Genomic DNA, 20,251 nt, shown 5'->3' on the forward strand with positions numbered 1-20,251 from the left:
GGTACATGCCCTTGACCGGAATCGAACCCGGGACCTTTCAGTCCACAGACTGACGCTCTACCACTGAGCCAAACAGGTTTCGACTACCTTATGATTTTTAGGTCAAGTTTATTTGTACATTTTACATACATATCATCATAAGGCTAGTCTTTCAAAAGCAGTATGTTCTATCTCTCATTTGTTCAAGAAATTAATGATTGGATTTTTGTTTTTTTGTTTTTAGGACTTCAAATCCCAACTCCTCCTTAGCCTCAGTGTCCATTGTAGTCTTGTTCAGTCAGTCTGGTTTCTCCATTACACGCTCCAGTATTTAGTTCAGTAAACATTTATTGCATCTGTACTGTCAAGGCCAGGTTTCTAATAAAAGATTGCTATTGTGATGTGCAGTTTGTTGCCTCAAGCAAGGCCTTGGAGCTTTAAAAACCTAGTACAGTGGCTTTCAATGTTTTCTTTCCAGACTGATAAAAGCACGCTCAACTACCATGATAATTTTGCTATTTGTGACATCCTCTGAGCAACTTTTTGTATATGTTTACTAACAGCAAATATATTATATTCCCTGGATTTACAGGGTAATTATCTTTCTGGAAAAATCTGTGTATATTTAAAAACCCTATAACTACCACCAAACCTGTTTTTTAAGTGGTAAAATATGTTTAGGCTGAGATAATTATAGATTTTTTTATCTTCATGACTAGCATTACTGTATGTGAATGGGATGGGGGTCAGTTCTTTCTTAGAGGGACTTTTTATATTGCATGATATCCATTTTATGCTTCTGATCCATAAACCAGTAGCATCCCTTAGTCATCAGTATGCCAGAAAATACCTTCATAAAATTCCATGCCTTGTACAGAGTGGTATTAACTGAATGAGAAACATTGGACTAGAAAGAACACTGTGTCCATAAAGGTAGTCCGAGAAGACTCTAACTCTATCACCAGGCCCTATGTATCGAAGAAATTAAAAAAAAAAAATATATATATATATATATATATATATATATATATATATATATATGGCTTCTTGTTGAGCGGGGGCTAAAGGGAAAGAGCTTTTTTCAAGGAGCCAGCTAAGTTTCACTTTGCAGCTGAGGAGGGCAAAAATGTTAATCAGCAGGAATTCCAGAGGGCACAATGGAATGATTTGAAAGGGAGAGGAGGCATGCAGGATAAGGAAATGTAGCGAGCACTATGGAAATGAGAGTCTGTGCAGTGATGGATGAGACCTGGGAAAGCTTGGTTTGCTGTCAGTGATGGAAAACATAGAAATGAGACCTGATAGAATCCTTCTAGGAAGTATCTTTAAAGTAAATTTAAAAAGTATAAAAATGGTAACAGGTACAGAACTATAGTGTAGATGAACCCTTACAAAACTGTCATCCAGCTACGACAATCATCAACTCATGGCCACTCTTTTCTTCCTGCAACTCCCAGCAATTCTGTGTTCTACAAGTGACTCAGTGAACTCAAAGATGTGACACTAAAGTTCCACAAAAAGTGCTCACCAATATTTTGTTTTATTTTTCTTTATAAAAATTCACTGCACTATAAAGAACTTAAGACCAGAAAAACAACCCAGTTAAAAAGTGGGCAGAAGACCTGAATAGACACTTCTCCCAGGGAGACATACAGATGGCCAATAGACACAAGAAAAATTTCTCAACATCACTAATCATCAGAGAAATGCAAATCAAAACCACAATGAGATACCACTTCACACTTTCAGAATGGCTGTCATCAATAAATCAACAAACAACAAATGGTGCAGATGTGGAGAAAAGGGAACCCTTGTGCACTGTTGGTGGCAATGCAGATTAGTGCAACCACCATGGAAAAGAGTATGGAGGTTCTTCAAAAAATTAAAAAATGGAATTGTATGAGCCAGCAATTTCACTTCAGGGAATATATCCAAAGAAACCCTAAATCAGGGGTCTTCAAACTACGGCCCGCGGGCCACATGCAGCCCCCAGGGGAGTCTGATCCTGCCCGCCAGGTTTTTTGGGCAGTGAGCACAGCCAAGATGTTACAGTAGGAATTAGTAGTTCATATAGTCCGGCCCACCAGCTCTCTGAGGGACCGTGATCTGGCCCCCACTTTAAAAAGTTTGAGGACCCCTGCCCTAAATAGTAATTCAAAAAACTATATGCACCCCATATGTTCATTGCAGTGCTATTTACAACTAGAGGCCCGGTGCATGACATTCATGAACTGGGGGAGGTGGGGGAGTCCCTCAGCCTGGTCTGTGCCCTCTCGCTGTCTGGGACCCCTCAGGGGATGTCGTAAAGGCAGGAGAGGCTCCTGCCACTGCCACTGCCACTGCACTAGTTAGCCATGAGCCTAGCTCTGGCTTAGCGGCTCTCCCCTGAGGGAGTGCACTGATCACCAGGGGGCAACTCCTGCATTGAGCGTCTGCCCCCTGGTGGCTGTTGCATGTCATAGCACCAGTCGTTCTGCAGTTCTGTTGATTTGCATATTAGCCTTTTATTATATAGGATAGCCAAGATTTGGAAGCCACCCAAGTTTCCATCAGTAGATGAATAGATTATAAAAAGGTACATTTACACAATGGAATATTACTCAACTGTAAAAAAGAAGGAAATCTTTATCTTTTATGATAGCATGAATGGACCTAGAAGGTATTATGCTAAGTGAAATAAGCCAGTCAGAGAAAGACAAATATCATATGATTTTACTTATATGTGGAATCTAATGAAGAAAAAAAAAAAAACAGACTCAGAGATGCAGAGAACAAACTATAGCTGTCAGGAGAGGGGAATTGCAAGGCTAGGTGAAAAGGGTGAAGGGATTAATCAGTACAAATTGGTAGTTGCAGAATAGCCACAGAGATGCGGATTGAAACACGAAGAATATAGTCAACAAGTGGACTGGTGCATGAATTCATGCACACTGAAAGTGAATTAATTAGAAGAAATATTTTAATATTGCTATTTGCTCTCTCCACACACACACACACACACCCGCCATCACCATCCCCTCTCTTTGCCTGCTGGCACCTGCCTTAGATACCACCTGCTCACCAGTCCTGCCATCGCCTCTCCCCTCCCCCCCTCCATCATTGTTCACCACCCCCCCCCCCCCCCTTCCTGCCTGCTGGCACCTGCCTTGGCTGGCCTGGTGCCGCCTGCTTGCTAGCCTGCCCCCTCTGACCGGTTGTTCTTCCATTTGGTCAATTTGCATATTACCCTTTTATTTTATAGGATAATGTTTATTATATAGGGCCTGGGGCCAGATGGGTGCTTGAGTCAATGGGGGGACCACTGTAGCGTGCCTAGTTTCCAGCCACTTTGCTATACATTTGAAACTGGTGTGGAGTGGTATTGAATGTAAACTGTGGTTGGAAAAATAATTCAATAAACTGAGTGTACTTCATATCTAATAAATAGGCTATACCTGGCAGTTGGAAAGTTGAATTTAGAATTGTTGTTATACTGCTTAGGTTGTAGTGCCAACTGCACCCCTCAACAACTTGTGTCCTTAAGCCTGTTACTTAATTCTAATCCTCAGATCTCTCTCTATAAAGTAATACATACTGTTTAGGATTTTATGAAAATTACATGAAGTACTAGATGTTAGTACTTAGCAGTGCTCTAGAAAATATTCAGTTAATAGTAGATGCTATTACTATTGTAAGTGATAGCTAGGATTTGGATCTAAGTTTAATTGATTCCAAAATCTGAGTTTTTAGTTTGTGATTTTCTAATCTGACATACACTTTATTGACAATTATGAAGAAAAAAGAAAAATCAATCTAGAGATAGTTAATGCATATTTTCTATTATTCATACATAGTTTTTTTCCACTCTGTAAAATTGCAAACATTTTCCATTTCTTTGAAAATAGTTTTAAATAATACTCTACCACTTTGTTCCTTAGAATAAGAAGTGTGATGCTATTTAAAATAAAATATTTTTCTAGTTCTAGTTATTTAGTCAATGCAAAGTTAAATTTTATTGCTATTTTAAAAACTTTATTATGGGAATTTCATTCACACAAAAGGAGAGTGATGTAATAAAGTCCCCCATGAATCCATCCTTCAACCTCGACAGTTGACAACTCCTGTGCAATTTTATCCATGGCAGCACACACTGCCCATTCTATCTATTTTATTATTTTGAAGCAAATATAGATGATATACTATTTTATTCTTAAACATTTCAGTATATATATCTTTAAATATAAGGAATTTTTTTAAACAAAAGAACAATATCACTCTCACACCTAAAAAAATAAAAATTTCTTAATCTCAGACTCCTGAGGCTTAATTTTATCATATATTCATTGTTCAAACTGTTTCTTAAGTGGTAATTTTAAAAATAGTTTAAAAATAGTTTTCTTTATTAAGGACAAAAAAGAGGTTAATATGTTGGTATTGGTGTTCTTACTGAGTTTCATATTTACTAGTTGTAAATATTGGCCATTTGTCTTTATGGTAAAAGCTTGGTTCTATATAAAGGAGAACTAAAAATGTTTTATCTCTATATATTTTAAAAACATTTTTATTTTTTTAGAGAGAGAGGAAGGGAGAGAGATAGAGAGATAGAAACATCGATGAGAGAGAATCATTGATCAGCTGTCTCCTGTACAACCCACACTGGGGGATTGATCCTGAAACTCAGGCATGTCCCCTGACCAGGAATCGAACCAGCCACCTTTTGGTTCTTGGGTTGATGCTCAACTACTGAGCAACACCAGCCCGGCTGTTTTCTATATTTTTAAAGGGTTGCTAAAAAACAAAAACAAAATACCTTATGTAGGTAGCTCCAGAAGCCTAAAATATTTGCTGCTTGGTGTTTTTTTTATAGTTGTTTGAGCCCTGCTTAGTGTGTCCCACTGTCTGAATTTTTATAATTGCAGCACCATCGTGGTGTCTAATATGTTCTATCCCCTCTAGTTCCTGTAACTTGTAATGTAGAGGCTTAATCAGATTTAGGTTCAGTCTTTTTTTTTTCTTTTCTTAAACTCATTTTATTTGTTCAGTATCTCCACTATGTTTCTTTTTCATACTATTATGGTGTCATTTACATACAATAATATGCTACTGTTTTAAGAGTGCAATTTGATGAGTTTTGGCAAATGTACACAACTGGGTAAACCACCATGGGAACAGGATGTAGAACATTTCCATCACTACTTCTGCCCCTTTCCAGTCAGCCCTCTCACACGCAGCTCATAAGAACCACTGATCTGCTTTCTGTCTCTAAGATTTCGGTTTCTTTAGAATTTTATATGTGGGCTCATACAGTACATAGTACCCACTTTCTGGCGTTTTTCTTGTAGCAGTAATATTTTTGAGATTTTTTTCATTTTGTTTCTTAGTATTCCATTACATGACTAGTGCTTGTTAATCTGTTCACCAGTTCATGGTCATTTGGACTACTTCCAAATATTATGAATAAAGCTGATTTTTTGGTACAAGTTTTCAGTGAACATGTTTTCATTTCTCTTGGTAATAACTACTAGTAGAATTGCTGCGTCATAATGTAAGTGTATACTTATTTAAATCTATAAGAAGCTTCCAAACTGGTTTCCCACACGGCTATATAACTTTTAGTTCCCACCAACAACAGAGGAGATATGCAGGTGTTCCAAATCCTCACTATCACTTGGTAGTCTAGTATGTGTGTAGTGATAGTCCATTATGGTTTTAATTTGCATTTCCCTGGTAGCTAATGGTATTGAGACTCTTCTCTTGTGTTATTTTGCCATCCCTGTATTTTCTTTGGTGGAGTGCCTTCAAATTTTTTCTTGTTTTTAATGATGCACTGAAATTTATCCTGGAATGTGGTATGTGGAATAAATCCAATGTCATTTTTTAATGCAGCTATCCAGTTATCCCCAAACCACATATAAAAAGTCCATGTGAGGTTCTATTTTTATTGTAACTCAATAAAAGTCTATGTATTTGGATATATTTCTAAATTTTTTATCCTATTCCTGTGAATTAGTATTTTGAGTCCTATATCAGGACTTTAAAGATATCCTAATTTCTTTTTTATTTACTTTGTCAGATCTATAGGAATGGTCTGAATAAATTATTTAGAACATGTTATAGCTTCTCTTTAAAAACAAAACAAAACATTTTATTGATTTTCTTACAGAGAGGAAGGGAGAGGGTTAGAGAGTTTGAAACATTGATAAGAGAGAAACATCAATCGGCTGCCTCCTGCACACCCCCTACTGGGGATATGCCCGCAACCAAGGTACATGCCCTTGACCAGAATTGAACCTAGGACTCTTGAGTCCGCAGGCCTACGGTCTATCCACTGAGCCAAGCCAGTTAGGGCATAGCTTCTCCTTTTTAACAACAACATTAGTTGCTTGCAATGAAGATCATACTTTTTTTTTTTTTTTTTTTTTTTTCAGGGGTTTTATTTGTTAAAATATTAGCGCTCTAAAATGTAATTTTTGGAAGAGCAGAGCTTGGTAAAATTCAGAGATGCTTATTATCATCTCCGTTTAAAAGCTGATTTTGTGGGAAAATAAATAAATAAAAGAAGCTGACTTTATTTCAATTTATACTTGTCAACCCTGTTCTCATGCAACTTTCTAATATTAAAAGAAGAGAATGACTTTTTTATGTTTACATTTATTTAGAAATGAGAGTTAGAAAGAGAGATAGGGAATTCAGTCCCACATTTTTGATAGAAGTATAATATAAAATCAGTATCTTGTTTTCATTTTTTCCCTCTTAGATATAAAAAGCTTATACTTTATAAAAAGTTTAAAAATATTTAAGCTTCTTTTTGGTCCTCCTTTGCTAGTACTTATTTAACAACAACTCTCTCTCTCCCTTAAGGATACCGGTCGCCTATGTGCTTATAGAATTATTAATCTTTACAAGAAGCAGAAATAGAAAATGTCTTTGCCCACTTTCTTTTATTAACTCAGTTCTTTTTTGTTTTCATTCTTTTCTTATTTCTCACCATTTCTAACAAATTTATCTAGGTATATTTATTCCAGTTAGCTTAAAAAATTTAGGGGTGCTTGTTAAAAGAACTGTACAGTTGCTAGAAGAACTTCAGAGAGAAATTGTGATTCATCAAGTAAGCCCTATTCTAAAAGCTGCCTGAGGTGTAACATGCACACGCTCCAGAAAGATAGCATGTGTAATAGGTTCCCAGGTCAATGGAAAATGGTGTTTTTATGGAAAAGAACATTGAGAATTTTAACTTGGGGTGCCACAGTCTATCTCCCTGATTTTTATCATCTTGGTAACTCATTCATTTATCAAACATTTACTGAAGAGGTTTTTTTTTCTTCTTTTTTTCTTTTAATGTGCTACTGGTAAGGGAGTCTACATTTGTTGAGGATGTGAGAAAGAGGGAAGGTTTGTGTTGAAGGGTTGGATCTCAAATGAAAACAAAGATAACATCCCAGTGCTCAGGGAGTTCATGGCTCCCTGCCTCAACTTTTACTTTTTATCTGTCTACTAGAGGCCCAGTGCACGAAATTCAAGCACGGGCAGGGTTCCTAGGCTTGGCTGGCAATCAGGGCTGATCAGGGCCTTCTGGCTGCTGGCCAAGGGCTTCCTTCCCTGGCTTCTGGCTGCCAGCTGGGGCCTTCCTTTGTTCTGTGCCACCACCTGGTGATCAGTACGTGGTTGAACTCTAGGTCTCCCAGTCGAACTTCTGTGGGGAAAGTTTACATATTAGCCATACACACACACACACACACACACACACACTAGTGACCCAGGACATGAAATTCGTGCACATTAAAAGGGAATTAGAGGAAATATTTTAATATTGCTATTTGCCCTTTCTCTATGATAGAAGTGTCAGAGATGAAAGGAAATTAATAAAATGTATATGAAAATCTTCCTCCTTTCAGAGTCTAGGTCACACCATGGGAACCAGAGTCAAGTCCCCGCCCACCCACCAAATTGCGCGAGACCCAGACCTGGCCGGCCCCACCCACATTGGGCTAGATCCAGACCCAGCCGTCCACACACACACACACACACACACACACACACACACACACCCCGTCAAGCCCTGCTGGGTAGGGGATGCGGCCTGAGGTCCCCCGTGAAGCCCCACGAGGTGGAGGGCACAGCCTCAGGACCCCCAGCTTGGTGCCAAGGCGGGGAGCGCAACTTCAGGCCTCCCTGCCCAGGACCAGGGCGGGGGGTCCACCCTGAGGTCCCTGTCAAGCCTCTGGTCCCATGGCCTAGTGCTGGAGCAGGGGGCGTGGTCTGAGTTCCCCCAGCATGGCGCCTGGTTGGGGGGCACAGCCTCAGGTCCCTGCTAATTGCTCATTAAGGCTCGTTATGGGAACTCAGCCTCCACTGTGGGCACAGCCATCTTGTGTTATGGGACCCCACCGCCTCTGTGGGCGCAGCCAGCTTGTTATGGCATGACCATCTATTTGCATATTCCCTCTTTATTAGATTGGACTAGTAGATTCCATGAAATAAGAATTCTAGCTTTATGCTACTGAAGTTCAATCCTACAGTCAGGGATTTTTGCAATTCAGGTACTGGAGAAAGGGATGGCTGCTTTGTAGAGTAGATTAGAGATGAGACCACTCTATTTTGTCCAGGTCTTGTATTCTTGCTTCTCAGCCCCCTCTGTACATTAATGGTTGCTTCTCTTCCCAGTACTACATACTGAAGAATTCCTTTGCTTAATTTTCTTTTCTGTTCTAGGTCCTCTGTCATACAGTTTACATTATTGTGGTTTTATACATTTTAATGTTAACCAGAATGAATATTCTGTCATAAACCCTTTTAAAAAAGTAATTTTTCTGGAATGTCTTATGTATTTGTGCATCCAGACGGCCCACCCTACTTTCCAAATATATTCTCTTAAGATTTTGATTGACATTTTCTTAATTTTATAAGTTGAATTAAGATTATTGACACCTAATAAGTTTTTCTCAATTTAAGAATGGATTTTAATTTATATTTCTCAGTCATTTTATAGGTTGTTTTTTTTTTTAATAAAGTGTTTTAGTTCATTAAGGTTATTTTTAAAATTAAGCTCATTGTCTATTGATGTTACTTTGGGAAGTTATTTTTGCTTACTTATTGAAAAGCCATCTTAAGTAGCTCTAATAATTCTAAAATATTTTAGGTTATATTTTTGATAAAATCGTATCATTTGAAGTGATGGAGTTTTGCCTTCTTTATAGTGCTGAAATCTTATTTTCCTTACCTACTTCTATCAAACAATCCTTCCAGAATGATGTTAATAACTATGTTGGTGGACATTAATGTCTTAAATCTAATTTTGCTTTTAAATTTTGTTTATATTTTGCCATTTAACATGATCATTTATTGGGTTTTGTTTTCCACATAGGAAAATTTTTTTTATAGGATCAAATTATCTATTACGTTGTTTGACTAGTCTCTTCATTTTTGATCCTTGTCTCTCTCTCTTAATCTGTACAGTTAATTACTCTATCAGGTTATTTTCTCAAAATCAGTTTGATCATGTTTTACTTATATGCCAGGGAATTGTAGCACTTTAACATCTTTCCATGTTATGTAGTGAAAAGAACAGAGTTCTCAGGCTATTTATAGTATATGTATATATTAGGGGTGTCGAACTCAATCAGAGAAGGGACCAAAATCTAAAATCCAGCCTAAATCGCGGGCCGAATGGTTTACTGAACAGTCATAAACTGACAATGTCATAAACTGACAGCGGAGTGCAGTGATGACAGCGCGGTGCGGGCCACATTGCAAGGCCTGGCGGGCTGGATTTGGCCCGCGGGCCTTGTGTTTGACACATGTGGTATATATTATTTATATGTGATTAGAGCATATGCCTCTCTGATTTTCTTTCTTTTTTTTTTTTTAAAAAAATATATTTTATTGATTTTTAACAGAGAGAAAGGGAGAGAGAGAGCTAGAAACATCGGCCAGCTGCCTCCTGCACACCCCCCACCGGGGATGTGCCCGCAACCAAGGTACATGCCCTTGACCGGAATCGAGCCTGGGACCCTTCAGTCCGCAGACCGACGCTCTACCACTGAGCCAAACCGGCTTCGGCTGATTTTCTTTCTTTTAAAAAAAATATATATTTTATTGATTTTTTTTTACAGAGAGGAAGAGAGAGGGACAGAGTTACAAACATCAATGAGAGAGAATCATTGATCAGCTGCTTCTTGCACACCCCCTACTGGGGTGTGCCCGCAACCAAAGTACATGCCCTTGACCAGAATCGAACTCTGGACCTTTTAGACCACAGGCTGATGCTCTCTCCACTGAGCCAAACCGGTTTCAGCATCTCTCTGATTTTCACCTTGTGAACTGTGAAGGACCTGAGATCTTATCCTTCTTGTAGACTAACATGTTAGCCTACAGTAGTTTTATGGGTCCTGGCAGAAGACAGGAGTCTCTTGGGTCAGAGACAAGGACAGCTTATTACTCATAACAATTGCAGTAGCGACAGTATCATCATTTTTCTTGCACTGGTTATCCAAGCCCCAGCTCCTACAGGTTACATGACTAGCTAGGACCAGATGACACCAGTGCACACAGTTTCATTAATGGAGAGGACCCTGAACATTATCCTCACCCCTTCCATTCTTTTTCTGACTTTCTCCCCACATCATTCTAATTTAAGATTCCTTCTCGGCTTCCATATCCCCCATTGTGAACCTTGTGTCTCACTGTGCTGCTTATGTACTAGGTTCCTCCTATTCCAGACATTCCAGTGATCCTTCTTGACTTGTACAGTGGCCTCCGTCTTTTTCTCTCTCTCTCTCTTTAGAGAATTTTTAAGTTCTGTTGTCTTTCCTGCCATTCTGTATGATGGTCAATGTCTTAGTGTTTGCAGAGTGCCTGCAGGGATATTGTTTGTTTATTTTTTGTCTTTCATAGAATCCTTTAGGGCAGTGTATTGGTTAGGAATGTGTTCAGTTACAATGGGTGTAATGGATAGAGTTTGTTTCTGATTATGGGTTATTGTTTTTTCATGTAAAAAGTCTAGAGATAGATACTGCTCATGTTGATTCAGCTTTTTAGCAACACCCTTTCCTGTAAGTTTTTCCATGTGTTCTTCCCACCATCTGAAAGTCTGTTTTCTCTATATCTACAGTTCTAGGTATTATCCATCCTTTAAAGTATAAGCTCTTCTACAGAGTCTTTGTAGAGGTGAAAAAACTCTTCTGTATGTACTCACAGTACTAATTAGCTAGAAAGTGGCCTTTATCATTAAGTTTTATATAGATGTCTCGTTTTCCCTGTACACTATAAGACCTTGTCTGTGGTGTATCTTTTTTGTTTCCCTCCAAAAAGTGCCTTGTTTAAAGTAGACACAGTTTGTTTACTTGTTGAATGGATGATACAGAATGAGTGAACCCTACCTTTAAGCAACTATTGAGATTACATGTTGGCAGTGATGTGAATATGGAATTGTGGCTATTAAGCAGATAATTTAATTTACAGGAATGAAATGTATACCAGTATTTTGCTGAAACATCTCTATTGTATAAATTAGTTTCTGAAAGCACAGATATTTCCTTATTCTATCAAATGTTTTTTCACATACTTTTAAAACATTCTATTAATATTTAGTGGTAAAATGAAAACTGTTCTTTCTTTCAGTGCTTAGATGAATATGAAGATGATGAAGCGGGGCAGAAAGAGCGAAAACGAGAAGATGCAGTTACACAACAGAACACTATGCAGAATGAAGCTGTCAGCTTATTAGATCCAGGCAGTTCCTATCTGCTACAAGTGAGTATTTAAAAAATACTAGGATGTTACTAGCCAGGCATCACTAGCTATTTTAATGATAATTTGTAAGTTACTATTAATAATTTTTCTAGTTTCATTTTGGTTGCATCAACTTCATTGAAATATTTTCAACGGATTTAAAAACTGATCCTCCTCATATCCAAACACTTCTGACTTAAGCAGTGTTTGGTCTTTATTTCCTGATTGATGAGTATTTGCTGACTAATAAACAGTATCATAGTATAAAATGTATCAGATATAAACAGTAGCAATTGTAAGAACAACCAAGACTAATGATTACCTCTTAGTAAGTTTAAGTGAGTGTACAGTTCTATTCTTGTTTGGTATTTGTTTTAGAATTGCATAGCAAATAAAAGAGTTCAACAGCAAGTTCTACAAAGTTAAATGTTTAAAGATAATAATATTGTGAATTGTTAGAAACTTCTATATTTCTGTGTAATTATAAAATACTTTTTTAAAATAAAAATTTAACTCAATTTAAATTTGCTGATTTTTAAAAAATTCTTATGGCACACATAATTGGAAGTTGATGGTATTGGGATGATTAAGTATTAAGAAAATCACTTTGCAGAATACTTTAATATAAACTCTAAGTTGGAAATGATCTTGATATAATGGAATCTTAAATTAATTTGATCACATTTTGAGATCTTAAATTAGTGTAGTCTTTTCAGAGTTCCAGTTTTGACTTTTTAAAAATGAATTTTATTAAGATACCACTTTTAAAGGAGCTTCCAATAATGTCCCCATTTTATTGGTTAAAAATGACATATTTGCAAGATAATGATAAAAATGCATTTGAAAGAGAGAAGCAAAGTATTTTGAGGTGGTTTGGTATGCGGATAAAGGACTTCGTTCTCCTCTGCTCTTTGAGGAGATATATTGACATGAAAGATCGAAGCCTGATACAGGTTATCTGTTCACCTGTACCCAAATTGTTGCTACTGGGACAAGTGGAACCTATTACAGATAACATGGTGTGAGCTGACAAGCAGTGTTCCAGCATCTGTGTGACTGTTCACAATCGAAACTCTTTGTATGCTTTGTCTAACAAAGTTGAAATTGAATCTGGGCTTAATTCCACCTGTAGAGTATTATGCTAAGTGAAGTAAACAAGTCAGAGAAAGACAAGTACCATATAATTTCACTTATATGTGGAATATAATGAACAAAATAAACTAACAAACAAACTCATAGATACAGAGATCAGACTGACAGCTGTCAGGGGAAGGGGTTAGGGAATGGGTAAAAAGGTGAAGGGATTAAGCAAAAAAAAAATAAATAAAGCAAAATTTATACACACAGACAACAGTATGGTAATTGCCAGAGGGAAAGGAGTGGTGGGGAGGTAGAAGTGGGTAAAGGGAGGATAAATGGTGACAGAACTTTGGGTGGTGAACACACAATACAATATACAGATGATGTATCATAGTACTGTATACTTACAGCTTATATAATTTTATTAAGCAATATCACCCCAATAAATTCAATGAAAAAAATGTATTTTTCCGTGAGTCCTGGTGCCTGGATGCAAAATATATAAGCAGTGCTTAATTTCCCTTGTTTGTTTTTTCTTTTTCTCAAAGGACTTTTTTTTTCCTTTTTTTTTTTCTTTTCATTTTTAGAATGGAACAATGATGAACAAATAAATTAAACATGAGAATGAGAATCCTAATCTGAAAATTAAAAAAAATACGGGCCTACTCCAGGTGAAGATATAGGCTTAATTTGTTTGGATAGAAACAATATAGCATTTTTAAAAAATGTGTTTTTATTTCTTTTAGGGAGGGAGGGGAGAAGGAGGGAGAGAGACATCGATTGATTGCCCCCTGTATGCACCCTGACCAAGGACTGACCCTGAAACCTGGGTATGTGCCCTGACCGGAAATTGAACTGGCAACCGTTTGGAGCACAGGACAATGCTCAACCAATGCTGAGCCACAACGGCTAGGATGAGAATATATAGCATTTTAAGACCTGGTTTTAGTTCTTGGCCGTTCCATTTATTCTGGCATACTCAGATAACATCAGGCAGCAGCTTTTAGAAAGAGGGTTGATTTCTTTCTGTGGAAGAAGCCCTTACCCAGTGAAAGCTGGGCTGGCTTCTGTTAGAACACATGGCTTATTCCCAAATGCAGTACACATGCAGATATGGAACAGTCTCGGCTGATCCGGGCGCTCTGAGGAGCTTTCTGCCTCATACAGTTTGTCTTTTTTCCTGTACCTTTTCTAATTTCTTGCCAGGCCCACTCTTTCATTTTTGTTTCTGTCATTGGCAGTTAGGATGGGACTCATCTTTACCTTGGTTCCAAGTGTCTGTTTTGCCAGGCTCTGTGCCTAGGATGAAAGTGGGGTACTCTTCCAAGGGTCCCAAATTGACACGTTGAAGTTGGAGGGACTTTTTTTTCATAGCATTATCTGTGAGTCAACCATTCAGTGAAACAAAACTTCAAATGTGAAGAATAAAATAGAAATATGAATGTGGCATTGGGAAAAGGTAGAATATTTTAAGTTTCTACTTGACATAGTTTCGATTGGGAGTTCGACTGCTTGCTATGACGAATGCAGACAGCAACCAGCAGTGGCAGGCCCTGATTGCCCAGTTGGGGCCAGAACCCGGGATGAGAGGGGAAATGGGGTTGGGTGGCAGCGACCAATCTCCCTCAGCACCTGGATGGGATAATATGAACTAGTGGTAATAAAAAAAGTTTTTAAAAAATTTTCTGCCTTGGCTGGTGTTGCTCAGTGGTTAAAATGTTGGCCCAGGCACCGAATGGTCTCCTTCAATTCCCTATCAAGGGCACATGCCTGGGTTGCAGGTTTCCCTGCCCCTCGTCAGGGTGCAAGGGTGGCAACCAATAGAAATACCTTTCTCACATAGATGTTTTCTCTCTGTCTCTCTCCGTCCTTCCCTTTTTCCCTTCCATTCTAAAAAAAAATAAAAAAAATAAAAATTGATGGAGAAAATAATCTCAGGTCAGGATTAACAAGAGAAAAAAAGATAAGTATTTTGTGAAATTAAAAATGGATCTGCCTTATGACCTAGTTATTTCACTCTGGAGATTTATCTGAAGAAACCCTAGTTTGAAAGAATATATGTTTGAAAAAACACTAGTTTGAAAGAATATATGTACCCCTGTGTTCATTGTAGTGTTATTTATAATAGCCAAAATATGGAAGCAACCCAAGTGCCCATCAATAGATGGGTGGATAAAAAAGTTGTGGTAATTTACACAAAGGAATACTACTTGACCATAAAAACGAATGAGATCTGACCATTTGCGATAGTATGGGTAGACCTCTAGGTCCATTATGCTAAGTGAAATAAGTAGTCAGAGAAAGACAAATACCATATAATTTTACTTATTTATGGATTCTAAAGAACAAAATAAATGATCAAACAAAATTAAAAGAGTCTCATACACAAACTGATGATTGCCAGAGAGGAAGGGAATTGGGGGACTGGGTAAAATAAGTGAAGGGATTAAGAAGTGAAAATTGGCGCCCTGGCTGATGTGGCTGGATTGGTTGAGCATTGTCTCATGCACCAAAAGGTCACCATTGAATTCTAGTCAGGGCACATACTCAGGTTTCGCATTCAATCCCCAGACCAGGTGTGTGCGGGCGATAACCTATCGATGTTTCTCTTTTACATTGGTGTTTCTCTTTCCCTCTCCCTTTCTCTCTCTAAAATCAATAAAAATGTATTTTTTTTTTAAAAGAAGTAAAAATTGGTAGTTACAAAATTGTCATGGGGCTGTAAGAAAAGCAGAGGGAATATGGTCAATAATACTGTGATAACTATGTATAGTACTAATTGGGGTAATGGAAATGTCAAAGGGAACAGAATGTAAAGTATATGGTTGTTGCCCTATCTGGTTTGGCTCAGAAGATAGAGCATCAGCCCTTGGACTGAAAGGTCCCAGGTTTGATTCCAATCAAGGGCACATACTTTGGTTGCAGGCTCTATCCCTAATCCTGCTTGTGAAAGGCAGCCAATTGATGTGTCTCTTTCACATTGTTTCTATTTTTGTCTCTCCTCCTCTCCCTTCCATTCTCTCTAAAAATCAATGGAAAAATATCATTGGGTGAGGATTAATAAAACAAACAAAAAGAATATGTTTGTCTAATCACTCACCTATACACCTGAAGCCAATCCTATGTAATAAAAGCCTTATATGCAAGTTGTTCGACTGATAGTTCGACCGCTTGCTATGACGAGTGTTGACCACCAGAGAGTAGCACGGGACATGGGGGGCATCAGTGATGTGATGTTGGCAGCGGGCGGCAGTGGAGTGCTGCCAGCCCCAGTGGGCCCTGACCAGAGTGGGACTGTGGTGGGATGGTGGAGCAGGTGAGTGGGTGCGAGCAGGGGCCCAATTGCCCGGCCAATTGCCCCACAGACGTCGACCAGTGGTGGTGGCGGCAGGGGCCGGGGCTGCCGCTGGCTCCCAGGCTCTGAGGGAGCTGGGCGGGGGTTCTGGCCCAGACCAATGACCCCGCAGACAGCAACCAGCCTTGGCAGGCCCTGATTGCGCAGTTGGGGCCGGCCCAGGGCTGGGAGGGGAAATGGTGTTGGGTGACAGCGACCAACCTCCCTCAGCACCTGGGTGGGGAGCTGTGACCTCTTGCCAGTTACCTGGGGTGGGGTGACGGGGATGGAGGTGCAGTGAGAATGCGGGGTATTTACAGAGCTCGCTCTCACTACTCCTGCTACTCTTTCCCGGGATGCCAGGGCTCGCACACAGGATACCCCTGAACTCAGTTGCCGGGCAACCGAGAGGAGCCTGCCCTGCGCTCACGCGACCTCTTCGGGATAAGCCAGGCCAGAGCCACTGGGACTGCAGGGGCCAGCCAGGCTTCCCATGGGTTCACACAGGAGCCGGTCTGTGAGGCCGGCTGGGAGAGAGTGCAGTTCCTGTCTAACTTCGTGCAGTGCTGCTGGGCAGCCCAGAGGCCCACACTGGGCCCCAGCCTGCAGCTTCCAGCTGTGCTCACTGCATCTCCGCATGGTGACTCGGGCACCGTGACTCAGGCGGAGGTTGGCACATGGGGCCTCAGGGGCCCAGGTGCTTCCCAGGGCCCAGAAGTCAGCTGGGACCTGCCCTTCCACACCAAATACTTGAGTTTTGATCACCAGTCAGGCTTAGGGACCACACCCATGCACAAATTTCGTGCACTGAGCCTCTAGTACAAAATAAAATTGAAAGAAAAAATATTTTTTTGTGCAAGGGCGTGATGGTTCAGTCCTCCCCAACTGTGCCAGGCTGCATTTGTGGATAAGTTCTTTGAACCATGTAGATATATTAATTCCCATCAAACTTTGTATCTCTATCCATTTATCATATATCTATCTACTTACTAGAGGCCCAGTGTTAAAATTTATGCACAAGTAGGGTCCCTAGGCCTGGCCAGCGATCAGGGCCAATCAGGGCCTTCCGGCTGCCAACTGGGGCCTTTCTTCATTCCGCACTGGTGTTCATGTCATAGCAACTGATTGAACTCCAGAGGGGACACTTTGCATATTAGCTATATATATGTGGGGTGTGTGTGTATATATATATTTATATATTTATATCTATATATCTATATATCTATATCTATTTCATGTCATAGCAACTGATTGAACTACAGAGGGGACACTTTGCATATTAGCTATATATATGTGGAGTGTGTGTGTATCTATATATCTATATATCTATATCTATATCTATATCTATATCTATATCTATATCTATATCTACTTTATCGAGTCACTATTCCCTAGTTTATCTGATGGGTTATACCCTGTTACCATCTGTATTCATTTTTTATTGGTGCTGTAACAAATTTGGCAACACATTTATCATCTTACAGTTCTTTAAGTTGGAAGTCCTACGTGGATCCAAAACCAAGGGCTGAAATCATAGACCAATGTCAGGGCTGAATTCCTCTTTGGAGGCTCTGGGTGAGAATTGGTTTCCTTTCCAGCTCTTAGTGGCCAGTTGGTCCCTTTCTTCTTCAAGGCCAGCAATGGGGGGTTGAGTCCTTACGTGGTGTCATTCTCACATTTCTTCTTAGTCATATCTCCTTCTGCCTTTCTTCTCTCTCTTTCACTCTTAATGACCCTTGCGATTACATTGGGCCCTCAAATAATCCAGGGTAATCTCCCCGTTTAGAGTTGTTAATTATAAGCTTAATTTCCCTTTGCTATGTAACCTTATATGTTAGAAGGTTTTAGGATTAAGATGTGGACATCTGTGAGGATCATCATTTTGTCTACCACCAAACTATCATTATTCACTTTGTTATTCAAATTATCCTACATTTGGCCAGTGGAGATCCTTTAAGCTCTTGTATTCTTTGCCACATCTCAATCATTCTTACAATACTTCTTTGTTTTCTGGTATACTAAGATGTTACAGGCTCATCTTTAACTTTTCTACCTCTAGCCTTGGGAGCAACTGTTTCTCTAAAGAGGCTTGATTCCTTTTACTGGAAAATGATATTTTGAAACCAAGATCTAGGCTGTGGGTACCATGTATATCTTATGTTATTAAGATTTCACTATTCCTAAACATTAAAGAATTTAAATTAAAAAAAAAAAAAAAAGATTCACTATTCCTAGTTCCTCTCTTTGTGCAGACCTGCAAAATCCATGCGAGTCTCTCTGTGTGTATATATATGTATATCTACCCATATAGATATTGAAACTAATATATACCAATAACTCGAATTCTAGCCTGATAGCATAAGGTTTATTCTAGTACCTGTACCTCCCTTTTTGTGACATTGAGAAAACTATTTCCCATTATTCTGAATATATTTTCTTATTTGTTCAACTAGAGGCCCGGTGCACAAAATTAGTACACATGAGGTGGGTGTCCCTCAACTCAGCCTGGACCCTCTTCAATCTGGGACATCCCTCTGACAATCCAGGACTGCTGGCTCCCAACCACATGCCTGCCTGCCTGATTGCCCCTAACCGCCTCTGCCTGCCAGCCTGATCACCCCCTAACCACTCCCCTGCCAGCCTGATGGACACCTAATTGCTCCCCTGCCGACTCAGTTGCCCCTAACTCCCCTCCCCTGCTGGCCTGTTGACACCTAACTGTCCTCCCCTGTTGTTCTGATCATCCCCAACTGCCCTCCCTTGCCGGCCATCTTGTGACCACATGGGGATGGCAATCTTGAGCGAGGACGTGATGGTCAATTTGCATATTACCTCTTTATATGATACATTACAGATACAATAGGTCCTTGGGTTACATCGGAGATACATTGCTATGGCGCAACATAATGGGATATTTGCTGTAAGTCAGAACATACCCACATAAGCATCTATGTCACTCACATGGAACATATACACAGCAGTAATGAAGTGAAACAGTAAAAAAATTTTAACAGAAAGATAATTCCTGACCTTGCAGTAAATAAATAATAAAAACCATAAAACATATGTTCATACGTTGAAATGACAGAACTTTTTTTTTTTTTTAAATGAGAGATAGTGACGTAACCCAAGGACTGCCTGCATTTTATTTTGTATTCATCTTCAGTCTGTCTTGCTACATTATATATAGTATAGGTATTTTAAGTTAGTCTTGAGGGCCAGTTAGCATATTACACCATAATTTTACTGGGAGCTATGGCTTTGTTGCTAATTAATTCAGTAACTTAAGTATTATTTTGCTATATGTGATTTAAAAAAAAAAAAATCTTCACCTGAGGATATTTTTTCTGTTGATTTTTAGATAGAATGGGAGGGAGGGAAAGAGGGAGAGAGAAAAACGTAAACATTGATGTGAGGGAGACACACCAGGGTCTGAGGATGGAACCCGCAACCCAGATGCCTTGATCAGGAATCAAACCTCAGACCCTTCTGTGGACAGGCCAACATTCTTAACCACTGAACCATACTGGCCAGGTCATGTCACATGTGCTTCTATACTTGTTTATATTTGAACAAGTTCTGAACAATCACTGCACCTGTAAAGACAATGTTTCTGGGATTTCCTTATTAACCACTCTTAGCTTAAATATAGTAGAATGTTTTGTATAAACTTATACAAAACAGTTTGTGCTTTGCCAACATTTTCTAAGCTCTATTCCCCTTCCCTTTAGTAATATAAACCATCCCATTGCAAGGAAGATTATTCCAGGAAAAGTATATTTTAAACCAGTTGCATAACAGGCTTTGGGGTTATTTGAAAGTTCAATTACATAGAATTTTAAACAAAATTTTAAGACCAATATCAGTCTTAGCACTGTATTTTCTTTTTTATAAAGATTTTTTAAAATTTATTTTTTTTTATTGATTTCAGAAAGGCCGGGAGAGGTAGAGAGAGAGAGAAACATCAATGATGAGAGAAAATCATTGATTGGCTGCCTCCTGCACACCACCTACTGGGATTGAGCCCTCAACCCAGGCATGTGCCCTTGACCACTAGAATCGAACCCGGGGCCCTTCTGTCCACAGGCTGATGCTCCATCCACTGAGCCAAACCATGTAGGGCAGCAATTGTATTTTTTCCTAGAAGTT

The 20,251-nt window shown here is 39.2% G+C and overlaps 1 protein-coding gene across 2 annotated transcripts in view; it reads left to right on the top strand.

The window, feature by feature from the left end:
- The window catches only part of PAWR (pro-apoptotic WT1 regulator), a 124,304-nt gene that overhangs the window by 71,383 nt on the left and 32,670 nt on the right, over positions 1-20,251 (top strand). For both annotated transcript variants that reach the window (XM_084880209.1, XM_084880210.1), the window contains exon 3: positions 11,578-11,709. In XM_084880209.1, the coding sequence (XP_084736335.1) occupies positions 11,578-11,709 (132 nt within the window). The remainder of the gene's footprint in view (positions 1-11,577; positions 11,710-20,251) is intronic.

The sequence above is a fragment of the Pipistrellus hanaki genome (assembly GCF_964339955.1).
Source record: "Pipistrellus hanaki genome assembly, chromosome: 3".
Classification (NCBI taxonomy): domain Eukaryota; kingdom Metazoa; phylum Chordata; class Mammalia; order Chiroptera; family Vespertilionidae; genus Pipistrellus; species Pipistrellus hanaki.